General features: G+C 36.7%; 1 protein-coding gene across 14 annotated transcripts in view; it reads left to right on the forward strand.

The window, feature by feature from the left end:
• The window catches only part of rims2a (regulating synaptic membrane exocytosis 2a), a 149598-nt gene that overhangs the window by 82956 nt on the left and 38650 nt on the right, over positions 1-27992 (forward strand). For 10 of the 14 annotated variants that reach the window (XM_046877531.1, XM_046877533.1, XM_046877522.1 and 7 more), the window contains 4 exons: positions 5966-6118; positions 8485-8594; positions 10043-10075; positions 24304-24410. In XM_046877531.1, the coding sequence (XP_046733487.1) occupies positions 5966-6118; positions 8485-8594; positions 10043-10075; positions 24304-24410 (403 nt within the window). Of the gene's footprint in view, positions 1-5965; positions 6119-8484; positions 8595-10042; positions 10076-20538; positions 20582-24303; positions 24411-27992 lie in introns of those variants that run through there. The other 4 variants (XM_046877526.1, XM_046877532.1, XM_046877534.1 and 1 more) reach the window with 4 other exon arrangements.

Here is a 27992-nt window from a genome sequence, read left to right on the forward strand (position 1 = left end):
CTAAAAGGTTAAAAATACCTGTGTTTAACTGTTAATTTACAAAAAATGGCAGCCATCCCCATATAATAGAGTATACTCTATACTGTATGAACAAAAGTATTGGGACACCTGAATTTTCCAGCCATATGTGTTTTTTCCTGTTACCACAAATTGTCTAGGATGTAAATATACAGTTAAATAAAATTTCCCCCTCAATTGAACTTGGACAACCAAACCTGTTACGTGACAATGCCCCTGCACACAAAATAAGCTCCATGAAGATATGGTTTACATGGGTTGGAGTGGAAGATCTTGAGTGGCCTGCTATAGAGCTCTGACTTCAACCCTATTGAACACTTTTGGGATGAATTGGAATGCTGACTGCACCCCAGGCCTGCTCACCCTATCTTGGAACCTGACTTTACTAATGTTCTTGTTACTGAATGAACACAAATCTTCACAAGCAAACTCCCAAAATCTAGTGGAACAGTTTCCCAGAAGAGTGGAGGTTATTATTAGAGCAAATGGGGACCAAAATGTAGAAGTGTGTTGAAAAACTCACAAACAAATAGTCAGGTGTTCACAAACTTTTATTTATATGGTTTGTGTATGTATGTATATATACAGTATATATATATATATATATATATATATATATATATATATATATATATATATATATATATATATATATGTATGTATATGTCACAGCATTTGATCAACCCATTTTAAATGATTCAAATGCTAAACAAAAAAACCAAGCAGAAAGATGACATATTTCACAATAATATCTGTGTCTGTATTTTTGTAGCTTATTTGTGAGCTACTGTATAACCTCAGTCTCATACATTCTACTCATTTTCTCTCCATAATGTCATTTTCTGCTTGCGAAATTTCTGCTTCGCCATATCAAACATGTGATGTTTCTGTTGATGTAGGGGTGGAACATACAGTAACATCTCAAGCTTGAGCATTCAGCATGCTGTAGAGTCTTTACAATGCTGTATACATTAGATTTTTATGTTTAGTCAGCTACAATGTGTGTCTTGGTGATTGTATATGTGAAACGTTGTCCAGCAGAGAAATTGCGCTTTTCATATGCAGTATGTTTTATTTTCATGATATATTGTTGTATTAGATATATATAGTATTTGACACTACAGTAGATATATTGGATTTATAGACTAGGCATGAATGGGGTTCAGTTACCGGCCAGGTATTAAACTGCGGGTCAACAGCTGACATTCGACCGCTTTCCTTGCCGCCAAAAATGGGAAAATAAATCCATGATTAAAAATAGCACCCCACTGGTGCTTGCCTACAAGGCCAAAAATGGACCAGCACCATCTTACCTCAGAGATCTCATCACTCTGTGCACTGCACCATGCTGCCTGAGATCAGGATGAGAGGTAAGTATACTTCAAGGCTCTTCCCTGTTCTGGCACTGAGGTGGTGGATTGAACTGCCCCATTAAGTCTAAAAAGTGATTTCCTGGCTATCTTCAAGTGACGGGTGGCGACCTACCTCTTCCTTAAACACTTCAACTAACACTTTCCAAGTTTGGTTTGTAAAAAAAAAAAAAAGTTGTAGGCTGAATTATCTTAAATTGTAATCTAGCGTACCAGTGTAGATAATTTATTGCTAGAGATTTAAAGCACGTTTGTACGTCGCTTTGGACAAGGACATCTGCTAAATGGCACAAATGTAAATGTAAATTTAAAACATGTAAAAAAATATAGCTTTATTAGTGCATGATCGTTAAAATCACACAGTGCAACTGAAAATAATAAGCTGATTTATACAAGGCTATAGAAAAGCTTAGAGTTCTAGTTGATTTGGGCAAAATACCCTTTTTTCCTCCCAGCACATTGCGTATTTAGTTAATTTTGTTCATATTCTTGTTCACGTTGCATTCGGAAAGTGTTCACAGCGCTTCACTTTGTCCACCTTTTGTTATGTTACAGCCTTATTAAAAAATTGATTATTTTCATTATTTTTCTCAACATTTTGCAAACAAAACCCCATCATGAAAAAAAGTTTGTTTTAAATCTTTGCAAATGTATTAAAAATAAAAAAAGGAAAGGAAATCACGTACATAAGTATTGACAGCTTTTGCCATGACACTCAAAATATAGCTCAGGTGCATGCTGTGTCCAATGATCATCTTTTTTACAACTTGATTGGAGTTTACCTGTGGTAAATTCAGTTGATTGGACATGATTTGGGAAGGCACACCCCTGTCTATGTAAGGTCCCACTATTAACAGAGCCAAGCCATAAAGTCCAAGAAATTGTCTGTAGATCTCAGAGACAGTATTGTATCAGAGGTAGATCTGGGGAAGGGAACTGAAAAATTCCTGCAGCATTGAAGGTCCAGACAGTGGAACCATCTAGAGCGGTCCGCCAGGCCAAACTGAGCAATTAGGGAAGAAGGGCCTTAATCAGGGGATGACCAAGAACCTGATGGTCACTTTGAAAGAGCTCCAGCATTTCTCTGTGGAGAGAGGAAAAACTTCCAGAAGAAAAAACATCTCTGCAGCACTTAACCATATAGGCCTGTATGGTAGAGTGGCCATTTCTTGGTAAACGGCACATGACAGCCTGCCTGGAGTTTGCCAAAAGGCACTCTTAGACCATGAGAAAACAAAGATTAAACTCTTTAGCTTAAATGCCAGGCACTGCTCGTCACCTGGCTAATTCCATCACTACAGTGAAGCATAGTGGTGGCGGCATCATGCTGTGGGAATGTTTTTCAGCGGAAAGGACTGAAGGACGTGTCAGGTTTGAGGAAAAGATAAATGCAACAATTTGCAATGACATCCTTGATGAAAAACTGCTCCAAAGCGCTCTGGACCTCAGATTGGCGCAACGGTTCATCTTCCAACAGGACTCAGACCCTAAGCACACAACCAAGATAACAAAGGAGTGGCTACGGGAAGACTCTGTAAATGTCATTGAGGGGCCCAGCCAGAGACCAGACTTGAACCAGATTGAACATCTCTGGAGAGATCTGAAAATAGTTGTGCACCTACGCTCCCTATCCAACCTGATGGAGCTTGAGAGGTTCTGCAAAGTAGAATAGGAGAAACTGTAGCATCATACTTGAAAAGACTTGTGGCTGTAATTTGTACCAAAGGTGCTTCAACAAAGCATTGAGCAAAGGCTGTGAATGTTTATGTACATGATTATTTTAATTGTTTATTTTTAATAAATTTGCAAAGATTCCAAACAAACTTCATTCACACCATTAAGGGGTATTTTTTACTTTAATTTATTTTTAGTAATTAATTTAGTCCATTTTGGAATAACGCTGTAACATAACAGAATATGGAAAAAGTGAAGGGATATCTGTATGCACTACAATCCAACACCTTAGCGCATCTTATATTTCAGATATATAAATCAAAACTGCTAACGAATAAGGGTGCAAATTAGAGGTTAAGCGATTTATTGCTTATTTTGATTAATTGATATATCTGCACCGATATTTAATTGCTGGAACTCTCGGCTATTGGCAAAAATCCATACCAATAGTTTTTCCAGGCCTCTAAATACAAATCACTAAAGCCACATGCTGTTTGTTGAAATGTCTTTTTTTATTCAGTTTGCATGCAACTGTTTTTATTTATTTAGAGTGTTACTTTTTGTTTCAGTTTGAATGCTAGTCTTATTTTTCCTAATAATTCTTAATAAAATTAATATATACACAATTGTTTAATTTAGCACATTTTCACGATAAAGTAAACCATCAAGTCAAGACTGTTTTAACTGTTTAAAAAAAAATAATAAAGGTCAGTACTACTTTATATGGATTGTTTTTAATTCAGTATCCATCGGTTGAATAAACTGTAATGGAGCAAGTACGATCCAAGATATTGGTATCGGTGAAATCCACAATTGGTCGACCTCTTGTGCAAATATTTTTAGTTTTGACATTGTACAGTAGCAGCGAAATGTTTTTATAATAAGATGCAGAAATACTAAAGGAAAAAACACATGCTAGCCATTTTGTTCTTGTTGCAAAGCCTTTTTTGAGTAGCAGAGGGCCGACCAGGATGGTTCTGTGACAGTTTATTTTTTTCCTCCTCATTTTACTTCCCTCTCTCTATGGCTTCTCTTGTCGCCATCTGGCTGTCAGTCAGAATTTGTCGAGCGGTGCGTTTTCCTTAAAGCAGAACCTGATGTGTCATCAAAAACACAGGGCCTAGGCTGAATTAAACTGTCAGAAAAAGTGCACGTCTTCCCTGAGCATTGGATGCACTCCTGAACGACTTGACAAGACCAGAGTCAATATAAAAGCTTTTGTGCTTTATTCATGTCAGAGAGGCAGATGTTAGCAAAATATATGATGTGCCTCTAGATAGAGAAAAGGCTAGGAATGAATGCGATTGGGAGGAAATAAAGGGGGAGGGGATGTTGTATCAGTAGGAGAGTGAGGGGAGAAGTTATGAAGTAGAGAAGCAGGTCAAAGAAAAACTAATGTGATTCTCACAGGCCTTTGCTATCAAGCTGTTTATTTGTATCTGTTTAATTCATATCAATTTAATGTGCACATTTACAGTAGAAGTAGGTGTGGTCTATACAGGAAGTGTTTTAGTTTACAAGACATTGAGAGACTCCTGTAAATTTGGTGTATATACTGTATAACTATATACTGTTGATTTTTTTTTGGTTAAAAATGTGCACATAGCTGCTGGACAACTTTCGCAGAAATGTTGTGCCTTGTACTGTATGCTTAATGTTTTTAACTCTTTGCTGTCACTCAAAGCACACTTAAGAATGTAAAATGACAGATATTTCGAAATTATGTGCACAAAATTAATTTAATCTTTAATTGTCTTATTTTTGTTTTTGTTGTTGTTTTTAGTTTTTTGCCCAGTTCTATGTAAAATTCCCTTTACATTCCTGTGCATGTATATGCACGGGGGTGCCAGCTTATTAGGAACTTGTGCCTAATAAGTGGTTTGAGCCCTGTATGTCGTTTTATATACAGTAAGGTTTTTGTTACCAATTTATACCACAGGGCTGGTGAATTCCCGATTCTAATTGTTTAGAACGAGTTAAATAATGTAGCGTTAACCATTTTAAATCACAGGCTATGTGAATGTGCTCAGTCAAAAAACATTAATATTCATATAGTAAAAATGAATTCACTGAGAACTGCAGTGGTATAAAAGGAATAAAACACATATTATGCAACCCCAATTCCAAAAAAGTTGGTCTAGACCGCAGGCAGGTTCATCAGTTCAGGTTCATGCAGGTCAGTTCAGCAAATGGCTCTTTTACTACCTGTCTTTACTTCTGAAAGACTTTGCCTCCCTAAGATACACTATTTATACCCAGTTATCTTACTGGCTTGTTGTCAATTAACTTAATTAGTTGCAAAATGTTTCTCCAATTGTTTTATTTTAATAACACTTTTTTGCAGACTTTTGTTGACCTGTCCCAACTTTTTTGAAACATGTTACAGAATATTAGCTATTTTTTCCTTAAAATTGAGCATTTCCTTAGTTTCCAACATTGATATATCTATTTTGAACAAAATAGTGGTTTATAAGATTTGCAAATCATTGCATTCTGTTTTTATTTACATTTTATACAGTGTCCAGACTTTTTTGGAATTGGAGTTGTATTGTTATCTTATAGAGACTGATCCATTTATGCTTTTTTTTAAATGAAGTCATAATATTGTACCTTTGTACTTGTACTTTTTTGTTGTTGTTGGTTTTTTTTTTAAGTATTGCCAAAATGTTATAGCTACATTTATAAACTTTTTCAATATATAATGAAAAATTGACTTAACGACCTGTTTGTATGACCTCATGTGATTAGTCTTAACCCCTGCACAATTTACATATTTCAAATTCAGGAAGCACATGCCAGCCACTTGTCCACTTTGACCTTATAATGGGTAGTGACCACAACACTCATTTTTAACCTTCTTCACAAATCAACCTTCTTCTCCTCCTCCTTGACACTGTTTTTAGGAATTACGGCATGCCGGACAGGCGCGAAATGGAACGGCCCATGTACACGCGTTCACGTTCCACCGAGCGCCCCCCTGAAGCCCACCACATGAGATCTTCTATGCCCACCCTGTCATCCGGACATTCTGCACCGCCCTCACCCGCCTTAACGAGGTGACCAGAGCTAACGTGACCCACTCCGCCCCGAAAAGCGGCCCTGCTTAACCAATCACTGCTCACCATCCTTCAATTCTATACCCCTCCCACAATCCCACAATGGCCACCCTTTCCTACCTCACCTACTAATCAGCCAATCAGCCTATGCTTTTCTGATTTTGCAGAAAGTGCCATACCACGTTGTAGATTGTAGTTGTGGTTTGTAGTGTAGTTTTCATTTCGAATTAGCTTTTTCTTTTTTAATTTTGTTAAAAAAACACCACTTATATTCAGACTGCATATAATGGTGTTTGAGTTTCCATGAATTACTGCTTCATTACCAACAGATATCTGACACATTTCTCTCATTTATATATACTTTTTTCTCTTTTTTTCGTATGCAATGGCTTATATAATTTTTCCCTCTTTCCTTACAGCGATCAGAGATGCATTGTTGATACAAAGCATCAAAAATGTCTTGTTGTGTAGTTTTTTCACAGGCATTTTACTGATTTGAGCAATAACATGATGAGATGCAGCCATTTACAGCTTGTTTATTTAATTTATTTAATTTTTGGCATGTTTTTTCCCACTTTTTACACCTTTAATCTTTAAACTCCATTTGTTTGCTTGTAACTTAATATACTTCATATCTAATATCTACCAGTCAATCAGGTGGTATTAGAAATTGCTGATTTTCATATACAACAATCTCCATTTACATGAAACAGTGCAAAAAAGCATCCAATGAGCATCAGTTCAGTGGTTGGAAATATTAAGTTTATGAGACAAATCAGAGGACAGGGGTTACGGCAGTGGACCGGAAGGTTATGGTAGTCTTTTTCAACCAATCATGGTGAGCAGAAAAGCATCACAGAAGACACAACATGCCTCAGCAAATGTTCTCTAGCAGCAGAATGCCAAAGCAGACTCTACTCCAGACGTCAGATTCATTAAAGTTGGATAATTGTAGATTGGACCAGCAATGTTTTATTTTTCAGTCTTGGTTATACAGAAGGGTTGTTTCAGCTACTAGAATCTTCCAGTCACTATAGATTTTTGGGCTTTTTGCACCAATCTTTGTAAACATTAGAGACTGTTGTACTGTTGTTTAACTTGTAATTCTACTTTATTTTACTCCAAAACTTTGCTTGAAGTCTTACTGACTCCAGCATTCAGATCCAGGTGTGATGTCTTTATGCAGCTTGGTGTCATAGTCATGCTCATTCCAAAAGCCAGAGGATGCTGTGTTAAATCAGGACATTCAGGTTCACAGTTACATGAAAATTATCATACACTGTAGATATTTTTTTATTATTATTGTGTTTTAATTCTCCTACTAGTATCATTAATAAATAGAGAAAAAAACAAGAGAATTAAAACACAATAATAATACAAAAGTATCTAGCATTTATAATGATTTGCATGTGAATTCAAACTTGTAACCCCAACTGCATATAAAAAATAAATGTAACTGTGAACCTGAATGTCCCGATTTAACACAGCATCATCTGGCTTTTGGAATGAACAACAATAGGCTGCTTCATTTTTTGGTGTAAAACTGGTTGTAAGAAATTTTTTTAATATGTAAAAACTGATTCCTTAATACATACAGTATGTTGATAAATCACCAACAAAGGCCAAGCACTTGCGAAGCACAGCTGGTTTACATTTATACTTAGAAATCTCAATAAAAGGCAAATCTGACATAGCTGAACACAGTTAAATGAGTCCCAAATGGTAAGAATGCTTCCCTAGTAATATACAATTAGCAATTGTTTTACCTACTTTTCATATAAGGATTTCTAAAAAGGCTTTACCAACATATGTAACAATGCCATTTTTTTAATATAATTTGGTTAATGAACATAGACTTTTGCCCATCACGGTGTATATTTTCTACAGTGTTCATACCATTCATACACATAACCCATAATAAATGACACTTCTGGCTCAATATACAAGTCCAGATAGTACAAAGGTGCACTGTTGTAGGATGTAGGATTGAAGCTAGACTTTCTGTTTCAAATTCACAAATGTCTGGCATTTATCCTCACGATTTTGCTGACTTGGTCTGAAAGACATGCCAACACACAGCATACAATTTCTGTTTTTTATTGCCTGCTCCTCTTAAGCCAACCTACTGCCAAAAGGCATTTGGCCTTGATTGTGCTTTGGCTTTCATGGAGGTAGTAGTCAGGGGCTAAAGGTAAATCAGCAATGCTGTGAACATAATTAGATTCAAGGTAGGCTTTATCAAACATACATACGTGATTAAGTAGAATGATCAGCATCACAACTAAATAATAAATCACTGAAGCGCCTGCTCATGCAAATACTGACCAATAAATTTGTATCTGTAATGAAGTATCTGTGTGTGACAGGGCACACCCCCACAGTGGATCAGTCCAAACCAGTCCTACTAGCACACCCATGAACAGCAGGAGAGGACGGCAGCTACCACAACTGCCCTCAAAGGGGTCGCTAGACAGAAGTAAGTCTGTTTTTGTTTTTGTTTTTGCTTACAGGTAAACGGATATGCCCATAGCAGAAATTATAGATGCTTACTTTTACGTGTTTGGAGATAATGTGGTGTTAGTTCATAGTTTGGGGGAAAAAAAACAAATTTGTGTGTGTTAACTTGTCCATCAGGATTGTCTTTTTGTGGTTGTGGGAGTTCTTTTTAATTCAAAGTATGCTTCAGATCATTCACAGCTATGAAGTTTGTAATATTTGTATAGTAAATGATCCTATTCCTTGGTATGCTGTCATTTACTGACTCAAATCCATTTCTAGTCACAATTTCAATTTTGTAGCCATGAATTTTTCTTGATTGGGATAAACTTGTGAAGAACATCGATGGTACTTGGATTAGTGTAAAGATGGTATTTCGGATGTTTTGTAAAACTTTCAAATGGTCTAAACATGCCTGAAAATTACACTTGATTAATTCAATAGGTGGTAAACTTAATAGGTCTTACACTGCCTTGCATTTTGATGTACATGGGATACAATGTCAAGCGTCTTTCAGAATTCAAAGTCTGAATTTATCTACAAAGAAGATGACCATATTGGTAATCTGCGAGAAATACTGTTGAAGTATTTTGGCAATTTTAAAAGAGATTTATTGAATTTTTTTAGACCCCCTGTATTCTTTAAGATATTTATTAACAATCACTTTTATTAATTCATTTATTATTTATAATAATTTATAATTTTTTTTCTTCATTGTTTTTCCTAAACCCTTATAGGAGATAATGGAAGATGACAGAAGGATTTTTAGATATAATTTTCTGCATACTCATAAGGGAAGTATAATGTCTCATTATAAACTGGCATATTGCTAAAAGATTTATGGATCAAATGAGACTCGGAAGACAATGTGCGAAAATGGCTGGGAAAACTGAGTATGTAGAACAGGGTAGCAGTCAGATCCCAATAATGAGCTAGAGATAAACTCAATTAATGAGTGAATACTTTCTCATAATACTGTCTAGAGGGAGCAAATGGGATTAAGAAATATTGTTTTTGAATATCACTTTGGAACTTGAGTAGACTCGAATAGACGTTTTGTAATGTTCAGTCCGTTTTAATTTAGTCTTGGTTGCATTTTCAAACTCGGAATGAACCCAAATCATAGGTTTAAGAGTGGGGTTGTCTCAGTACAAAATTAAAACAAACTAATCAGAAGCAATCCAATAATTTGGATTTGACTCTGATTTGTACTTGGAAATAGGCAAATACATGTTTTACTCAAAAAGACATGACACAGAAATATTGCCAATCCATAAATCCATCTTAGATGTCCGGACTGCTTTATGTGAATAAATACTGCACACATGGTAACCCATGTCCATGTGTGGTCTGTTGTTAGCCAATGTTAGCCATTGGCTATTGCATGGGCATGCGTTTTTTACGGTTCCTTTCTTATTTTTCTCTCAGAAGACGGACATGAAGACCTTGAGCCAGGTCCAGGTGTGTAATCTTTTTCGCTGGGTTTAGTCTCTTTTAGTCAGGCTAAACCAATCTGCAATAGTTGTGTGCCCAAGCCTTGCTCTAAGAATAACAATCAGGTATCCATCTGCTGAACAAAAAATACATTCAGTACAAATTGAAAACTGGTACGCCTGGAGCCAACAATGCTAAATTATTTTTTTTAACAAATACTGTATATGATTTGCAGTGTCCAAATAAATGGATGTTTCTCTGAATAAAGGACATTAGCATGACTAGTAATAAAGACATGTTAGCATATGCAGGCTCTTTTCAACAGTAGATATTATTACTAGTGAATTAAGACAAAATAATTAAGTCACTCACAATAAAAATAAGCTCGAACGTATGTTCAACTGAGCATGACTAACAATAGAAATTAGTATAATGCTAACATCCACCATCTGCATTTTTTAATGATAGAAACCGTAATAGTGCTAATCCTATAAAATGAAGGAACCTAGGGTGCCAAGGAGTGAATGCAGTTTAGCTTACTCCAGCACTTGTGCATTAGTGTCCATTTATTACCAGCTGCTTGTAACCAAACAACGCTAATGTTTCTTTCAGTGAAAGCAACCTAGCATGACTCCAAAAAATACAAATGAGTATAATGCTGACATCAACCATAACCTTTTTTTGCTGCAACTCCGGTTGTTTTTAGAGAAACATCTTTACAATACTAATGTCTTTCAAAATTAAAGGGCATGATAATGACTAAAATTGGATGCATTTTGGCCTACTCCTGTGTGAATTAGCATCCATTTATTACAATCTAACAATACTAATGTTTTTTGTGACTAACAACAATATTAAAGTTAATAACGCTATCGTTCACTATTAGCTTTTTTCTAAAACAGGAGTTTTATTTTTAGAAACCTCCTTGCTCCTTTTAAAAGAAGCTAGCAGCAACATTGTGTGACTAGCATTTTTAGTCAGCATGCTAGAAAGAATGCTACCCAATGCTATTCCTTCTCTCAAAGATTAGCATTGCTAGAAAACAATACAAATAAGTATGATGTAATCATTTACTTTCACAAAATGAGCAACCAGCAAATGTTTTGAGTTAAATACCCGAACACATATGGCCTCTTACGATGACAGGACGCTAGCTTGACTAGCAATAAGAGTGGTATAGCTCATTTTTGTCTCTTCATGTAGCTCTTGCTTATGATTAGATGTGGTTGGGGGAAAAAGCAAACGGTGCAAACTGTAAAAGAACTTTGATAAAGGTAGAATGCTAGTATGGTTAGCAATAACTTAGGTACTGTTCTGCTGAGAGAAATATTTAATGTGGTGCAAAGACTATTGCAGAATCTCTGTGGCATTTGTGTATGTACAGTATGTCTATGTATTCATAACCCATTGTCAGTGTTGTGGTAAATACTAAGCCTGCCATCGAACTGTCTTATGAACAATGTTATTACAAAAACAAAAACAAAAAAAATTCCAGCTTATGTATTTGAAGCTCTGATGATAATTAAACAAAAGCATCTATTTTGTTCCACCGTCGTTGTTCCCTTATGAAATCCATTATGTGGATTTCAATAATATGCAACTCTATTTTTTTTTGTTTTGTTTTTATTTATAAAGAGCAACTTTTATTTCCCCCAGGGCCATAATACCTCATTGACTTTTGTTGTTTTTTTGTGCTTTTTTCTCAAATGTGTTGCATTCACTAGGCAAAAAATGACTATGTGGCATTTTTAAGGGGAAAAAAAAACACGAAAAAACGATTAGCTTTGTACTTATTGGCAAAACCAGTGTTGTGTGAAAAGATGTATGACAATGTGTGCTTAAGTATGGGATATAGAAAGAGAGAGAGAGAGACAGAGAGACAGAGAGCAGGACAATGATGAACGATTTAGTGCCTGGAGAGAAACTATCATCAATGCCAGAACATAGCAGTTTGTGTGTGTGTGTGTGTGTGTGTGTGTGTGTGTGTGTGTGTGTGTGTGTTTGTGGATGTGCTGATCTAGGTTTTTGGTCATTATTATTGTACAGCATGTACAGTAGACAGCATGTCCTGCATTAATTATAATTTAAAGATGAAAATGTATACACTGATGCTACTGGTTAATGATGGGCAGAGAAGGCTATAAATATGACTTTGGATAGAGCTGAGTATTGCAAAAGTATGGGATTGCCGTGGGGAGCATTGTCAAATCTCATCACCAGGGTCCCAGATTTGATCCAAAACTCACATTACTGTGGTTACTCAGGTAGTCTTTGAGTTAGATCTTTGTGTTTGTTCTTACTGTGGGTTTCCTCTGGGTTCTCTGGTTTCCTCCCAAAAGTATGTCAGTAAGTGGGTTGCTTGTTTAAATGAGTGCTGAATTTCTTTCACAGGTAACACTTGTCCCAAGTGTTTCCTGTGAAGATGAATGAATGGATTGGTGGATCTTAATATTACTGGCTGGTGGTGAACCAGTGGACATTGAGCTCAGAGATGGACATAAGAAACATCATGGGGCTCCTGTCACTTTAGATTACAGGTAATCCCTGATTTACAATGGAGATGCATTCCGATGACCCCATAGGAACCCGAAGCTTAAACATTTAAGAGAGATGGCCTAGCCTATCCAGGAGTCTTGAGGAATGGTGAACAGTATGGGGTAGTATACTGTAATTTGTTAATAATTGTACAATAATTTAGCAAAACAGATAAATTCACAAACTGTACTGTGTAAACTGTACACTTTATATGTATGTGGCAGTGAGCACATGGACAAGCACAAGTTCACAAATATTCCTGAGCTTTTACGACATCCTACTACAACGAGTTACATTTACATTATCATAATTTCAGACGGCATACATAAAACATTATTTTGTCAAAGCAAATATCAAAATAACATTTTATAGATCACAAAATCCAGATTCAAAAACATGTTGATGGTAGTATTCGGGCATTCATTGTCAAAAGGGTAAGATATTGTCCGAATTCAATCATTTCAGAAGTTTTTTTATTCAAGACACTAAAATAGTATTAATAACTTTGTCTCTGGTTAATAAATGTGAGGAAATACATGGATGAGATCGCAGACACCCACATGTGCTGGTGTTACTGTGAGCGATCTGTTCAAATAAAGTTAGTAACAGGTGCTTTCAGGATGTGAGCTTGCAAACTCTCGATGATAAGAGTGAGCTATTTCTGTTGCACCACATAAGCGCCCCTGTAATGGTTGATATATGAAAGCCTGGGATGCCACCAGAATGGTTTGCTGGGTCTGGATTAGGATTACTGTTCACAAGTACGTCTCTAATTAAGTCCATCAGGCGTTGTGGGAATAAGGAATGAAACACAACATCTACATGTTCCTGGACTGGTCATTTGTCTACAACTGATTTAGTTTCTCTGCTTGCTGCTGAGGATGGATTCCAAGTACTGGGCAAGTGGTTCTAGGTAATGCCAAGTGGTTAAGTGCTTATTTTGAGCTTCTAAACAGTCAGTTAATGAAATGAGTTCTTATCCCAAGACCACCATACTGCTTCTATTGGGCCCTACAGTTTTTCCAGTCTAAATATTATATTAATACAGGTAGCGATAGCGATATGACAAAATTGTACAAATTGTATCAAAATTGTGAGTTTCACGCAAACGTAAGAAGCATATGCTCCCCCATCTACTCGCCAACCTGCACTCCACACATCCACACCAGTGCTTGTCTTCACCCATTCTGCCACATAAATATATACTCTATAGTTTATAGAGTGGTTTACAGTAAATGGCTCTGTTTTAATAAATTATGTAATTTCTATATTAATATTCTTAGTCTATTTTCTCTAAAGCTGTTTTGTGACAGTAGCCATTGGTAAAACTGCTATACAGATCAAATAGGACATTTTAATAAATGGAATTGAATAGAATGTTGGACAAATTTAATGTAACCTGTGTTTTCAATTAGGCCATTTGACCTTGAAACACAATGCAGTCTAAGCATAAAGTTGTTGGTTTTCATAGGTTGTAAATTTCCAGCCATTCCAATAATGAATGAACATTGTTTTTTGACTTTTAAAAATTGATGTCACATTAATTCAGTCAAATTCCATTTAGTTTTTGTGCCAGTTTTAACCATAGACTTTGTCACATTTAGATTTGAATTATTAATGTAAAAGCCAGAGATGAGTGTGACGAGGAAAATCTTCCTGAGATGACAAAAAAAAAGGAAGCTTGGGTGGATATAAGGGGAAAATAATGTCATATCTAGTTTAAGATTGTTTTTACTAACAGTCCAAATGTGTTCGAAGGTTGCTTAGTGAGTCCTGACTAGTCATGTAATTACATGACTGCGTATTCTATCCATCATCCACCTTCGCTTTGTGTCTTCGTCCTACCCATCCGTTTCCTTTTGTCTCCCGCCGCTCCTGCAGATGATGAGGAGGAACCTGTCGTACGTTCCTCCACTCCCATTCAGCCGTCATTTGACCCAGAAGCAAGTTTGTCTTCTTGAGACTCCTCTGTCTTTCCATCTGCTTTTATCGCATTAATTTCAATCGCATTTTTTTTTTTTACATCTATACTGGCTCGGTGCGTTCTGCGTAGGAGAAAACATACGCACACACTCCAAGTTGGCGTAGAGCTTTTGTTTCCAGCAGATTGCTCGTTCCTTCATCCCTCCATCTGCTTGCGTTTGCTCCCTGTCCTTCGTGTGTCACACGATGGCGCTTTTCCGAGCCTGCGTTTATCACTTCGCTGCCTACACGCACAACTGACTTAGTGCTGCTTAGGTCAGCTGTTGTAGGATCTACACATTTCGAGCGTTTATCGACAAATACGCACAAGCAGTGACATTTAGTCGTCAATATTCATTATTCCAGCACAAAGGTAGAGTTTAAAGACACTCCTGGGAATGTGGAAGAAAATGACTAGGCTTCTTCTTGGACCTAATTATATACCAGGTGTGCTGTATACCAGCATAAATAATAAAATGTAGGGATTTGGAATTGTATGTAAGAGATTTGTAAGCGTATCTAAGCATTTTAAGTGTGTTCTGTGTCTTCTGTATATGAAAGGCTGTGAGGAGAAAGCAGTAACCAATGGGAGGAAAGGCAAGTGTCGAATGAAGTGTGGATTGCAGTGCATCTAGTTTCCATACTTTTTGTTTAGTTTGTTTTGGTTGTTTATTTGAATTTTTTATTTAATCTATCTCTCTCACTGTCCCTTCATCCTGTTTCCTTTTTCTCTCCTTCTTTTTTCTCTCTCTCATATATGAGAGGGTGTGCGACCTTTATATATATATTGCATGTTCTTTTTCTTCCTCTCTCTCTCACTCTCTCTCTCTCTCTCTCTCTCTCACTCTCTCTCTTTCCTCTCTCTCTCTTTCCTCTCTCTCTCTCTCTCTCTCTCTCTCTCTCTCTCTCTCTCTCTCTCTCTCTCTCTGTTTTCCAAAAGTGTTTGCAGTGAATATATCTCACATATCATCACCTTACTTCCTGTGCAGTGAAGTGTGCAGTTATTAATGTGGAATATCATGCTTTTTATAAATAACAGGACCAGATTCTCTTTACTTCCGACTGATTTAAATATCTGACACATTCTATGCAGATTAATCATGTTAATTTTAAGGGAGCAGTTTGTAATGTTTAAAGCCATGTATTCTCTTCTGTGAGTTGAATGATTATTATCATTAGAATTATCATTTGAAATCAGGCTTTATGTAATAAAATAAACAACAAATTCTGAGCAAACTGTAAGGTTTAGAATTAAAGGAGCAGTTAGTCATTCTTTGTGAATTGCCCTGTACCTTTAAATTTGGAGTATTGTTTTAGGTTTAGATATACATTATAACATTACAGACTGCACCTTAAAGTCACAACACTTATATAAACAAAAGTATTGTGTATGTGTGTATACATATATACAATATGATGATGATAGATAGATAGATATATAGATAGATAGATAGATAGATAGATAGATAGATAGATAGATAGATAGATAGATAGATAGATAGATTATATAGATATTTTTTCTTTTATCTGGTTAAAGTCCTTACTAGCTTTACTTAAAAAAATCCCCCCTGGACAATTGTATACTTTTTTGTTGCAGTTACAACATATGACCAGTAGATGGAGCAAAACGCTACAAAGCCAGGAGCTGTTCGGTGTTTTTCAGTGCTGAACTGAATATTCCCTCCAATGTGTCAAACTTGGGAGGTTTATTAATGACATTCGACCCGAACATAACAAACTTCTGCTATTCATTTTTAAGAGATCGAGGGCAGTTATTCTGGCTCACTTGCTTTATTAATTTAGCTGCAATGGATTCATTGCATGATGAGTTTTTCATCATCCTTTAGAAAGCAGATTGTTTTTTTAATAAAGGTAGCTGATGCTAAATCTGTGAGGTTATTCTGTTATACATAGGGATTGGGAGAAAACACATACACACTGCTGTACATTGCATACACACTGTGCGCTTTTTTGTTTTTATTGCCCATGTTGTCCATGCTGATTATGCATCATACAGAGGTGACATGGGAGGACCAGCAGAACATGCACAACGGTTTGGTCCACCATAATGGCCATCCACTGCCGCCAGGTTGGTCCTGCCTGATTGGACTTTTCCCTCCTCTTGTGTGCTTTTTTCTTCATTTCTTCTGGAAAACACTTTCAATCCAATAATTATCCAAAGACTAAATTGCACATATACACTTAATAAATATATGTTGCTAAATGCAATAGATTTTTTTAATTCTATAATTAAATGGACCGTTTTTTGTAGCATTTCAAAATGGATTGCAATTGTACTTTTTCCCCTCCTTCGGTTAAACCGATTAAGATTGGTATTTTTTAAAGATGGAAATAAAAGAGATTAGTACCTCCTTTGGAACGTACTGTAGGTTAAAGAAAGTTTCCAGGCCAGAAAAAAGACAACAGAAAGTTAAAAGGAAAAACTAGCTGCATTGCTGACACGGAACCATGTGAGGATTTCCCAAGCTTTATCTGATTATAGATCTTTTTATACAAGGCTAAGACTGCTTACAAACATTTCAGACTTAATAAAAGTAATTATGGTGCTTTGAAGCAATAATATTTCTAGGTAAAGTTTATTTTTTGTGTCTTATTTTTCACTGTGGGTCAGGTGATGTTCTGTTCTGAAAAAAAATGGCACACTTGTTAAATCTGCACTACACCCCCACATACTGAGTGTGGAAAGAACAGAATCAGGAGTAAGGGCTTGTATCATGCTAGATTGACGAATAACATTTCTAAGAACATTTTACACAATCCAGAGTGACTTGGAAGCAAATTTGGTGCAATGCTGAATTGTGCTGACGAGGAAAAGATATAGAGGCAGTCCTGATAGAATGCTGAAGTGTGTTGATTATAACGCATTAATTAACACTGATGGCCACATCAACAGTGCGAACAATGAATCAGACTTTTATTGTTGTATTTTTTATTGAGTTAAACACAATCACGCAGTGAAATGCTTGGGAAAAGGCAAAATTAGTATTAGAGGACGACTGATAATCTTTTTTTCTCAAATCATCGGGACCTGTAGTTGATTGCCGGAACTATAGTCTATGGCGAAAATCCATACCGATAAGTTTTTCTGGCTTTCGGTCTGTTATTCTTATAAGAGCGGCCTCTACAGGCAAATCATTGACACCACATGCTGTTTGTTTTTACACACGAGACCATGTGGAGAGTGCATGGAGTGCTATATTATATGTATTATTATTATTTTATTAATTATATAATTATATTTATTAATTTTTTTATTTCTTTTAGCACATTTTCATGATTCAGTACTGTTTTTTTCTATTTTTGTAATAAAGTTTATTATCAACACTATGAGGACAAAACGAGTGAGAAAGCATGAAACATGAACATAATAAACTTGGAATAAAAATGGATCGGTAATCGACAGAAGTGAGTTAATTAGCAAATATGTAACACAACCTTAAGGCTGTATATAAATAAAATTATTGCTCAAACAAGGACGTGCTGTTATGGAAAACCTGTGAATAAACAGACATGAACCAATGGTGAAACAGGGTTGGGGAGATTACATGAAGGAAAGCAAACACATGTAAGACAGAGCTAATAATGAAATGCACTGGTGTGCATGTGGGGCATGAAAGACTGATATAATTACAGAAGTCTGTTGTGCTGCATGCCGGCATGTGCTTCGTACTGGTGTGAATGGAGCAAAAGAGAATCTCAAAGGGGGATTTTATTTTTTTGGCTAAATTAAACTGTCTAACTAATGTAAAATCTCTTTCTGAGGGAAGTGGTAGCTTAATGGTTAAGTCTTTGGACTTTGTATCCAAAGGCTGGTGAGTTCAATTCATAGCTGCTACTCAGGGGCCCCTGAGCAAGGCCCTTAACTCCATAGCTGATCAGTTTTAGAAATAAGACAAATGTAAGTCATTCTGCATAAGGTGTCTGCCAAATTCCATGTATGTGGATGATAAACAGGTTTAGGATTACACCACTTTGAAGACATTTGGGTAGTGGAAAGTATGCAACTTGGCGAACAGATGCTGCAAAGACACGTACAAAATATTCCTGATGTCACTGTTTCACTGTCAAACAAATCTCTATTGTTTGAAGTTTTTGAATGCAAGTACCAGTGCAGCAAATTACAGGAATTAAGCAAGCTACCCTCAGATTGCAATTGCCGTTGTGGGGATCGCATAAATGTCTGCCTTCTTCTTCTAAATTGAACTTTGTTCCCTTGCTTGTGGTTTGACACTGAAAACAAATTGATTTTCAAATGAAATTGCTTCTCAGGGCTGCACGCTTTTGCTCGCTTTGCCATAGCAACGTGGCCGTGTTTAGCCGGGTAACTTACGACTGGCAGTTATCTCATCCTGTCCTGAGAATATACGAGGGATTGAATCGATGCTTGTTAAAGTCTTTTTTAGAGCCTGAACTTGATGACATGATATGGGTCAATTGAGTAATTCCATAGAAACAGCTTCTTAATACTCTATATAAGGTACCATATTTTCTAGGCTGTCTAGCTTTCAATTATAATTATAGAATATCATTGGTGCAGTAGCATTGCATTTCCCTTTAACTTGCACTAGGAGATCCAAACCGAACATGACAATGCCCCTGTGCACAAAGCCAGCTTTATTAAAATATACATTGAATAGGTTGGAGTGGAAGATCTTGAGTGGCCTGCTGTAGAGCTCTGACCTCAAACCTGCTCAACAATTTTCTGGATAAATTGGAACTCTGAATGCACCCCAGGCCAAGAGAAGTAAGAAATAGGCATTTACTTGCCACATATACTTTACAGCTCAGTGAAATCTTTATTTTCGCATATCGCAGCTTGTTAGGAAGCAAATCTCATAGTGCAGGGAAGCCATGACACAGCACCCATAGAGCTGAGAGGGTTAAGGGTCTTGCTTAAGGACCCAACAGTGGCAGCTTGGTGATACTGTGGCTTGAACCCACAACTTTCCGATCAATAAGCCAGAGCCTTAACTATTGAGCTACCACTTCCTGACTACATGACTGCTGAAGCCCTTGTGGCTAAATGAGAACAAATCTCCTCAAGCACACTCCGAAATCTAGAGGAACATCTTCGCAGAAGAGTGAAGGCTATTATAACAGCAAATAGGAATAGGATGTTCAAAAAGCCCACTAACTTTTTTCCATATCGTGAAAAAAATTTAACAGCAGGGATGCATGATGTCATGGTTGGTCCCATGATTTGACACGCACTGTGTTTGGTTTTATGATTTATGGTAGCTGCAGATAACGGCAAAGCTCATTAACATGAAATCCAGAAAGCGGAATGAAAAAAAAACAGCACTGTAAGCAGATGTGGGGAGGGATTTGAATATGCAAAGGTGAGAGTGTTGTCCAATTAGTGTCATGTATTGCCTAAAGGACCACTTGAAAGTGTGTGTGTGTGTATGCATGCGTGCGTGTGTGTGTTTAGTCAACTATTATTCTCCACTATTCTCTTTGTTCAGGGCTTTTTGCAGCAGCTTTTGCTTCCACAGGAGTTACACAAGCGCTTTCGAGTGGATCGTCTTCCTGTCCTCTTTTCTACACCTCTATCTTTTTTTTTATCCTATCCTTCTCTCTTTAGGTCTCTTGGACTCTGTCTCTTAATTCTGTGCTCTCTTTATTAACATCCCTTTTAACATTTCCAGAAGATTTTTCCTTAGGAATTCACTTCAAACTCATTTTGTGTCTTATTCACTTCAAGTTTTTTTCCGTTACTGTTGTTGCCAGTGCTGTGGTTGTTGTTGTTGTTGTTTTTGTGGTTGTACCCCATTTTTATGTATCCCTGTAACCCAAACACCATACATACCTTTTTTTTAAACACTTAATCCCAACACACACACACACACACACACACACACACACACACACACCCTCTTATACCCATGTCCTCTGTGTTTGTGTTTGTGTATTGTGTGTATGTGATGTGATGTGATGTGAACCTCGTCTCCCTTCCTGAACTTAACACAATAACCCCCTCCGAAGCCATGGATCCGAACACTTGGACAAACTCAGGTCTGTCTTTCCTTCTTTTCTGCTCCTTCTTTCTTCCTTGCACTTCTTCTTCTTCTCGTTCTCCTTCTTCTTTTTCCTCACTCATGCCCATTTCTGCTTCAGCGCACAGAGTGTGTGTGTGTGTGTGTGTGTGTGTGTGTGTGTGTGTGTGTGCGTGAGAGGGGGTGATGTCTCCAAACAGTCTTGCTCATGTAGCCGAACATCTGAAACTTTTTTTTAATTTGATTTAAAGTAACATAAAGATTTATAGGTAAGTAGGCAGATGAGATATATATAGCTAGACATTTTTGAAAAAAAATTGTGAAAAGCTAGTAGAGACAGACATTTGTGAATTTGAATGGCTAATTCCCCTTTTTTTAAGGATTCTCAGAGTGCCCAGTTGATTTTGACACAATGGCAAAAAAATCCTCAGTCAGACAAAATGGCTGTCTTATTTTGACACACAATATTGCTAGAGTATATGCTTTGTAAATACAACAACAACCCCGTCCCCTCCCCCACTAGCCAAAGCCTTTTTTTTTCCACTGCACAGAACCGGAATATTTAGTGCCAAGAAAGGGATTTTTTACAATGCCTACAAATCCAGGTGACAATTGCATAAGTTACATACATTGAATGGGGAGTGGTTGCTCATGGGTTAAGGCTCTGGGTTACTACTTGGAAGTTCATGGGTTCAAGCACTGTTATCACCAGGCTGCCACTTTGGGCCCTTGTGCGAGGTCCTTAAACCTTTGTGCTCCAGGGGCGCTGTATTTTGACTGACCCCGCTTCCCATCTCTGGGATATGCGAAGAAAGAATTTCACTATGCTGTAAGGGACATGTGACAAGCAAACAGTTTTTACCATTTTAGGGGTTACACTGTAGGAAAATAATTAACAATGTGCTAATTTGGTTCATACAAATAAGAAGTGTAGTACTCTTAAGTCCAAGAAATGTTAGTTAATTTGTCCTTTTGCCCGTGACCCTAATTTTTTTCTTAATGCCATCATCATTTATTATCTTCGTATAGTTACATTTCATGTTGTGGAAGTTACTTCCTTATTCACTTTTGGTGTTCTAAGTTGTATATTTATGGTGTAGTTATTTGTATTTTATGTGTTATTTATCAAAGTCTAATCATGTGTCTTACACTATATGGACAAAGGTTTATCACCCCCTGTCCATAAGATTAATATGGGCTTTTTGAACATCCCATTCCATATTTAGTCCTCATTTGCTGTAATAATAATAATCCACTCTTCTGGGAGGATCTTTCACTAGATTTTGGAGTGCGGTTGTGGAAAATTGTGCTCATCCAGCCACTAGAGTATTAGTGAAGTCAGGCACTGATGTAGAGTGAGAAAGCCTGGGGTGCAGTCAGTGTTTCAGTTCATCCTAATAGGATTAAGATTAGAACTCTTTTGTAGGCCACTCAAGGTCTTCTCCTATCTTCATTGAGCTTGTTTTGTGCACAGGAGCATTGTCATGCTTCCAGCATGTTTGGATCTCATAGTTCATGTAATAAGGAAAATGTCATGCTACCGTGTCCTTGTATGCAAGTTTGTGGTGGCAGTTTGGGGAAGAATATGGCTGGTAAAGTCAGGTGTCTGAATACTTTTGTATGTAGAGTGTATGTAATATGCGATATTGAGAACTGGTGTTTTGAGAATTGGTGTTTTTGGGGACAATACATAATGCATAATCTATTTCAGCGTTCTTTCCAATTCTTTTGTCAATTTGATGTAAAAAATGGCCTAGAGCTACAATCCAAGTTTTTGTCCAGTTTGTGGCTTTTTTTTTGCCTTTGAATGTGCGGTGGAAAAAAACTTTTGGTTTGGACTTTTGGTTTATTAGTAATACTTTTGCAAACATTTCATATTTATTTCATAATGTGCCAGTGGACATACCATCAGTACTTCAGTAGTGATCTCACATTTGATGTTACACAAAAAAATAAAGTATATATCATCTATCCTATTAATAGTCCTCAATAACGGCAATGTATTATATAGTACTAGTTTTTGGTGTTGTTGAGTAGAAAGTTGGAAGGATTCAAAATGTTTACCCTTTTAGTACATACATATCTTTGACCTAAACATTGTTCTGCCTTATCCAATTCCACTGGAATTGTGTTGCAAGTGGATAAAATGCAAGTGGATAAATTATATTAGGGTCAATATAATTAGGTTTCATTCATGTGGTCAGTGGTCAAATAATGATCAGTTTATGGAAAGTATTGTCAGTATATAAATATTGGTGAACTGCTTATATTTATTATCCTGATGCATGTGAGATTTCCTGACACCGTTTTCAGGTCATTTATGTAATCAGTCATTGACTGCTTTTCCCCCCTTCCCTTTTTTTTTTCTCCATCATGCTCCACATTTCCATCTTTATATATATGTTTGAAAAGTAGAGATATCGAAAACAACCCCAGAGAACAGAAATGATGGTAGGCCAGATGTTTTTTTGGCCTCACTGATGCCAAAAATAAAAGATTTCCAATTAGGTAATCGAGCCAGAATGTCAATTTAATGTAATTTGTAATGAAAGAGAGACTCTACAATTAAGGTCATGACACTTTCCTTAAATAACTACAAATCCTACATAACCGTCTTCTAACAATGAATACGAAGAAAATATCAAGGAAAACCCATTACTGTCCTTTATATTATTTTTGGATTGAGAATCTGATATGATGCATTAGTGCACAGAATGAAATAAATATGATTTTAAATTCTATGCTTCCTTAAATGACCAGATTAAGATCAATAAATTGGAAACTACTAATAATGTGCAAATTTGATAAATATCACAACAGCCACTCTGCACATGGATTAATATTTTTCCCCAGCAACATCACTGTTTCAGCATTTTTTCTGGTAAATTCAAGACGGATTTGTAATTCGATCTCACGCCGAGCCGAAACTGAGGATACACAGCTTTTTGCAGCTTCGTGGCTCACACAATGCGCTGAAAGATTTTTTATTATTCTGATGATTTCCTTTAGAAATGAACCTGCAAAAAAATTGAGACTCAGCAAAAAAACGGAGCGAGTGCTCCACTAGAACACATTGTGGGTTATTTTCTCTTTCTTGTGGGAATTGAAGTCTATAGCAAAAGTGATGAAAAAGGATTTTTTGTTTTCGGGTCTTTGGGGCTTTCGAAAATAACTTTACCTGCAAATGGAAAATTGCTACCAAGCTTATTAAGACTAGGTTTGAATTTAATATCTTGCATCATTTCTGAATGTTCTGAACTGAATAAACATGAGATTTATCTGGAGTCATAGATGAATAAAGACTCTAGCTGGAATGGCAATACTGTGCCAATCATATGCATTTGACAATTTGTATTAAAGTTAAGATGTTTAAGAAGAATATGCTAAATTAGCAATTATTTTTATCATTACGAATATAGCAACTTCATCATATCTACAATTCAAAAATATAGAAGTCTCTTTCAATCTTTTTTTATCAGTCTTTATCTGCAGGATACAAACACTCCCACATGCTGATCACAAACCTTCACATTCTCAACTGAGAGTGTGAAAGGCCTGTATAGTTTGCCCTGCTTTAACCATCCATGCTTCATTCACATCAATCATCACAAGCTATTTAAGCTAATGTTATGCTTGATGTGATGCTATTTGCTTTCTATTCTGCTAACACACACACACAAACACACACACTTATAGATGCATTTTGTCAAACATACACTTACCATTGTTCACGTCCGGCAGGTGCCATGGACATGGAGGAGAGAACGCGGCAGATGAAGCTGAAGGTGGACAAGTACAAGCATGGAGCAGGCTCTGATTCCCGCCTGGAGCAAGACCACCGCTCAAAGGCAAGTCACTTAGCCATGAGTATGCACATACAAAAAATGTAGAGCTGCTTGTTCGTGCAGTGACCACGTAGCAGGAGCAGCACAATGCATAAAATCACACGCAAATCCGGGTAAGATCTTCAGCAATCAATGTGCACAGCAAACAAATCTAATCTTAGTCACATTAATGTTGCCTGGTTGCCAGAAAAAGATGGACAGCTTTAAAAAAAACATCACACCTATTACAGCATTTATACAATCGTCTTACAACTGTTGCATTGTGCATTGCAAGTGAACAATTTGTCTTCGAACCTGACGTGTTAGAAGCAGGAATGGGCGAGATAAAGGATTTGAGCGTCTAGACGACTGGGTCAGAGCATCTCCAAAACTGCAGCTCTTGTGTGATGTAGGTCTGCAGTGGTCAGTATCTATCACTCCAAGGAAGGAACAGTGGTGAACCCGTGGGAGGGTCATTGGTGGCCAAGACTCATTGATTGAAATTAATGCTTTTAATGCTCGACAGTTCAGAACTGTTTTGGCAGCAAACGCAAGACCAACCCAATATTAGGCAAATGATCGGTGTCCATGAAGTTATGCCTGGTCAGTGTATATTATTTGGATTGTAAACTATATATTTACAATTTAAAACACTAAAACACATTATTTTCATATGAAATACCACAGAGCATAGTGGAGGGAGTGATTGAGGGAACGATTTAAGTCACGATTCACACCGGTTTGTGTCATACATTCGATATTCTGACACGTTTCAGTACTTCACCGACTCTGATTTACACATGGATGCCTTTCAATTTTACTCATGCCACAATTTCTTTTACTTGTCCAGGTTAGGTGAAGCCTGATTATGTAAGAATGCCAGTACAGGATAGCGTAATATAAAGTAGACTATTTTAAACTTTGTCCAGGTTATCTAGGTACCATTTTACCTATAAAACCAAAATCCAGTTTCATTGAGATAATAGAAAATCAGGTGGGCAATACAATGGTCTCTTTGTGCATGCATAATTGTAAAGTTGACTAATATGTTTTTCACTTCTGTTCGGAAGTGCAATCGGTTGCTAAAACGTCATGTTAGAATCGAATTCATTCGATTACGAAAGAATAAATAACTGCTTCAATGAAAACAGGTCTTACATTTTAACTCAGAACATTCATTAAATATGAGGTTGGTGTCTTGGCCGGCTTTACTGCTTTTCTGTGCAGCTCAAGCGAAAGAACATCTCAACCTACTTTCATAAAAATAGATTCCCATTTCTCCGAGCATCCTCCTGACAGCTTTGTTTAAACTCACCGTGATTGAAAACACCACACACATAATCTAGTGAATGTACCGCTTGTCCTGGTGCTTTTGCAAAAGTTAAGGATGATTTAAGATGCATACTGTATTTGTATAAATATGCTAGGACAGATTGTCCAATTGTCTTCCTAAGGACTCGAAAAAAGGGCCCTTACGCATTGCATATTATCTGAAAGACGCAGAGTCTGTTCTCTTCCTGCCAAATTAGTCATGTTTGTGCAACTTTGCATTGTCCAATAACTCTGTCTGAAACTCCTGTTAAAAACAGGTCAAGAAAAACCATGTATCATGAAGTACGCTGTTTATATCCACGGCTTTAGAGACAGGTTGTCTGAAAGGCTTCTGTTATAAAACCGGCACCATGAACAAAACATACGGCGCTCTTAAGGTTGAAGTCTGTCGTCTGTGGAGCTTTTATGGGGTGTATTCAAATTAAGGAACATTATTGCAGAAGGATTCCAGTAGTTGTAGTCATAATGTGCTTAACCTTTCAGTTGAAAATAACTGTTCAAAAACATGGTCTAGATTTTATTGTAGACTGCTCTTATTTGTCAACTTGTGGGAATGAAATTCATTCAGGGTGGGGACAATATTTTATAAAAAAATTTGTTTGATTAAACGCCAACACAGATATATTCTAATTAGCTAATGCAACTATTTTGTTATTGATACTAGACATCACAACAGGAAAGTAAGCACAAACTTGATATTGTTTTACGATAACACCATGTTCCATAGTGTTCTAATGTTATTTGCCACATACACATCTAAACAATGTACCACATGAAGTAAAGTATTGTTAAAGACTGGCCCATGATATGGAATAAAAAAATAGAAACAATTAGAAAGATTAAATTAAAAAAAATGTATTAACAGTTAAAAAATACCAAGAGGAATAATATAGAATGTACAAAATAATCAAAAAAATGTGGTGTAATAATTTTTATCCGTTTATAGGAACATTCAGGGGAACTTTCATATCAGCATTTACACATGGACAAGGTTATCTTAGCAAGCGGAATAAATAAATAAATACTCAAACAAAATGACTCTTCATTGTCTGGAATGAAAAGCTGTGAAAAGAGAAGTGTGGCATGCAAGTACATTACAGTGAAACAGTGGCTTTGGTGCAATTGTGGACAGATGGCAAGCGAGACAGAGAGAAACGAAAGGGACAAGTGAAATAAATGTAAAATAGGCTGATACAAAAAGGCGATTTATGGGATGTTTACTTTTAGGTTTAATTGGCATTCACACCTGCATTTACAGGAGAAAAGGGTACTTTGTGGGTTTTAGGTTGAATCTCTTATCCTGGGGGGAGGGAATACTCTTGTGCATGAACAGATGTATGGATAAATGATGGATAGGTAGATCATAGCTTGATATTGTGGGTCGGGTGGATGGATGGATGGATGGATGAATGGATGGATGGATGGAAGGATGGACAGACGGACAGACGCATAGATGCATAAATGGATGGATAGTTGGATGGAAAAGCCTTACTTCTAATCAAGTAGAGGGATAAACAAAGGGAATGATGCCTGGATATTTGTTTACTTGTTTAGAAGGTGGTTAATGGATGAATAAACTGGAGGTTGGATAGATCCCAGGATTATGCAGGTATGTATGGGTTAGATGGATTGATAAGCAGATGAATGGATAGAATTGTTGTATAGATCACGTCATGATTTATGAATTGGTGGGTTAGAAAGACTGAAGAAAAGAATAGGTGTGTGAATAATGCGTGGATGTTTAGAAGGTGCTGGATTGGCAGATAATTGGTTAATAATTAGATCAGATGATTAAGGATAAATGAGTAGCTTGGATGGATGAATGAAACATTTGCTTTTTGGAGGGATCAATTGATGGACAGATAGATCATAGCATGATATTAAAATCATTAAAATGGATGGATGGATGGATGGATGGATGGATGGATGGATGGATAAAATGGTAGACATATGGTTTAACTAATCGATCACAGGATGTATGATCACATGGTAACTAGGATGAATCAATTTGGAACTGTTGGATGGGTTCATGGAACTGATATTTGGATAAGTCACAACCTGGTGCATATGTGTGTAAGTATTTGGGAATGATAGATGGATGGATGGATGGATGGATGGATGAATGGATGAATGGATGTTTGGCCAAAGATAAATTCAAGTTTCATATAAAGTTACTAACTTGTGCTTTTTGTAAACAAAAATAAGTTTCATGATGCTGCAATACTGTACCACATATTAGAAATACTGGTCTGATTATATCCTTTGCTCTCTCTG

The sequence above is a fragment of the Silurus meridionalis genome, chromosome 21 (assembly GCF_014805685.1).
Source record: "Silurus meridionalis isolate SWU-2019-XX chromosome 21, ASM1480568v1, whole genome shotgun sequence".
Taxonomy (NCBI): Eukaryota; Metazoa; Chordata; class Actinopteri; order Siluriformes; family Siluridae; genus Silurus; species Silurus meridionalis.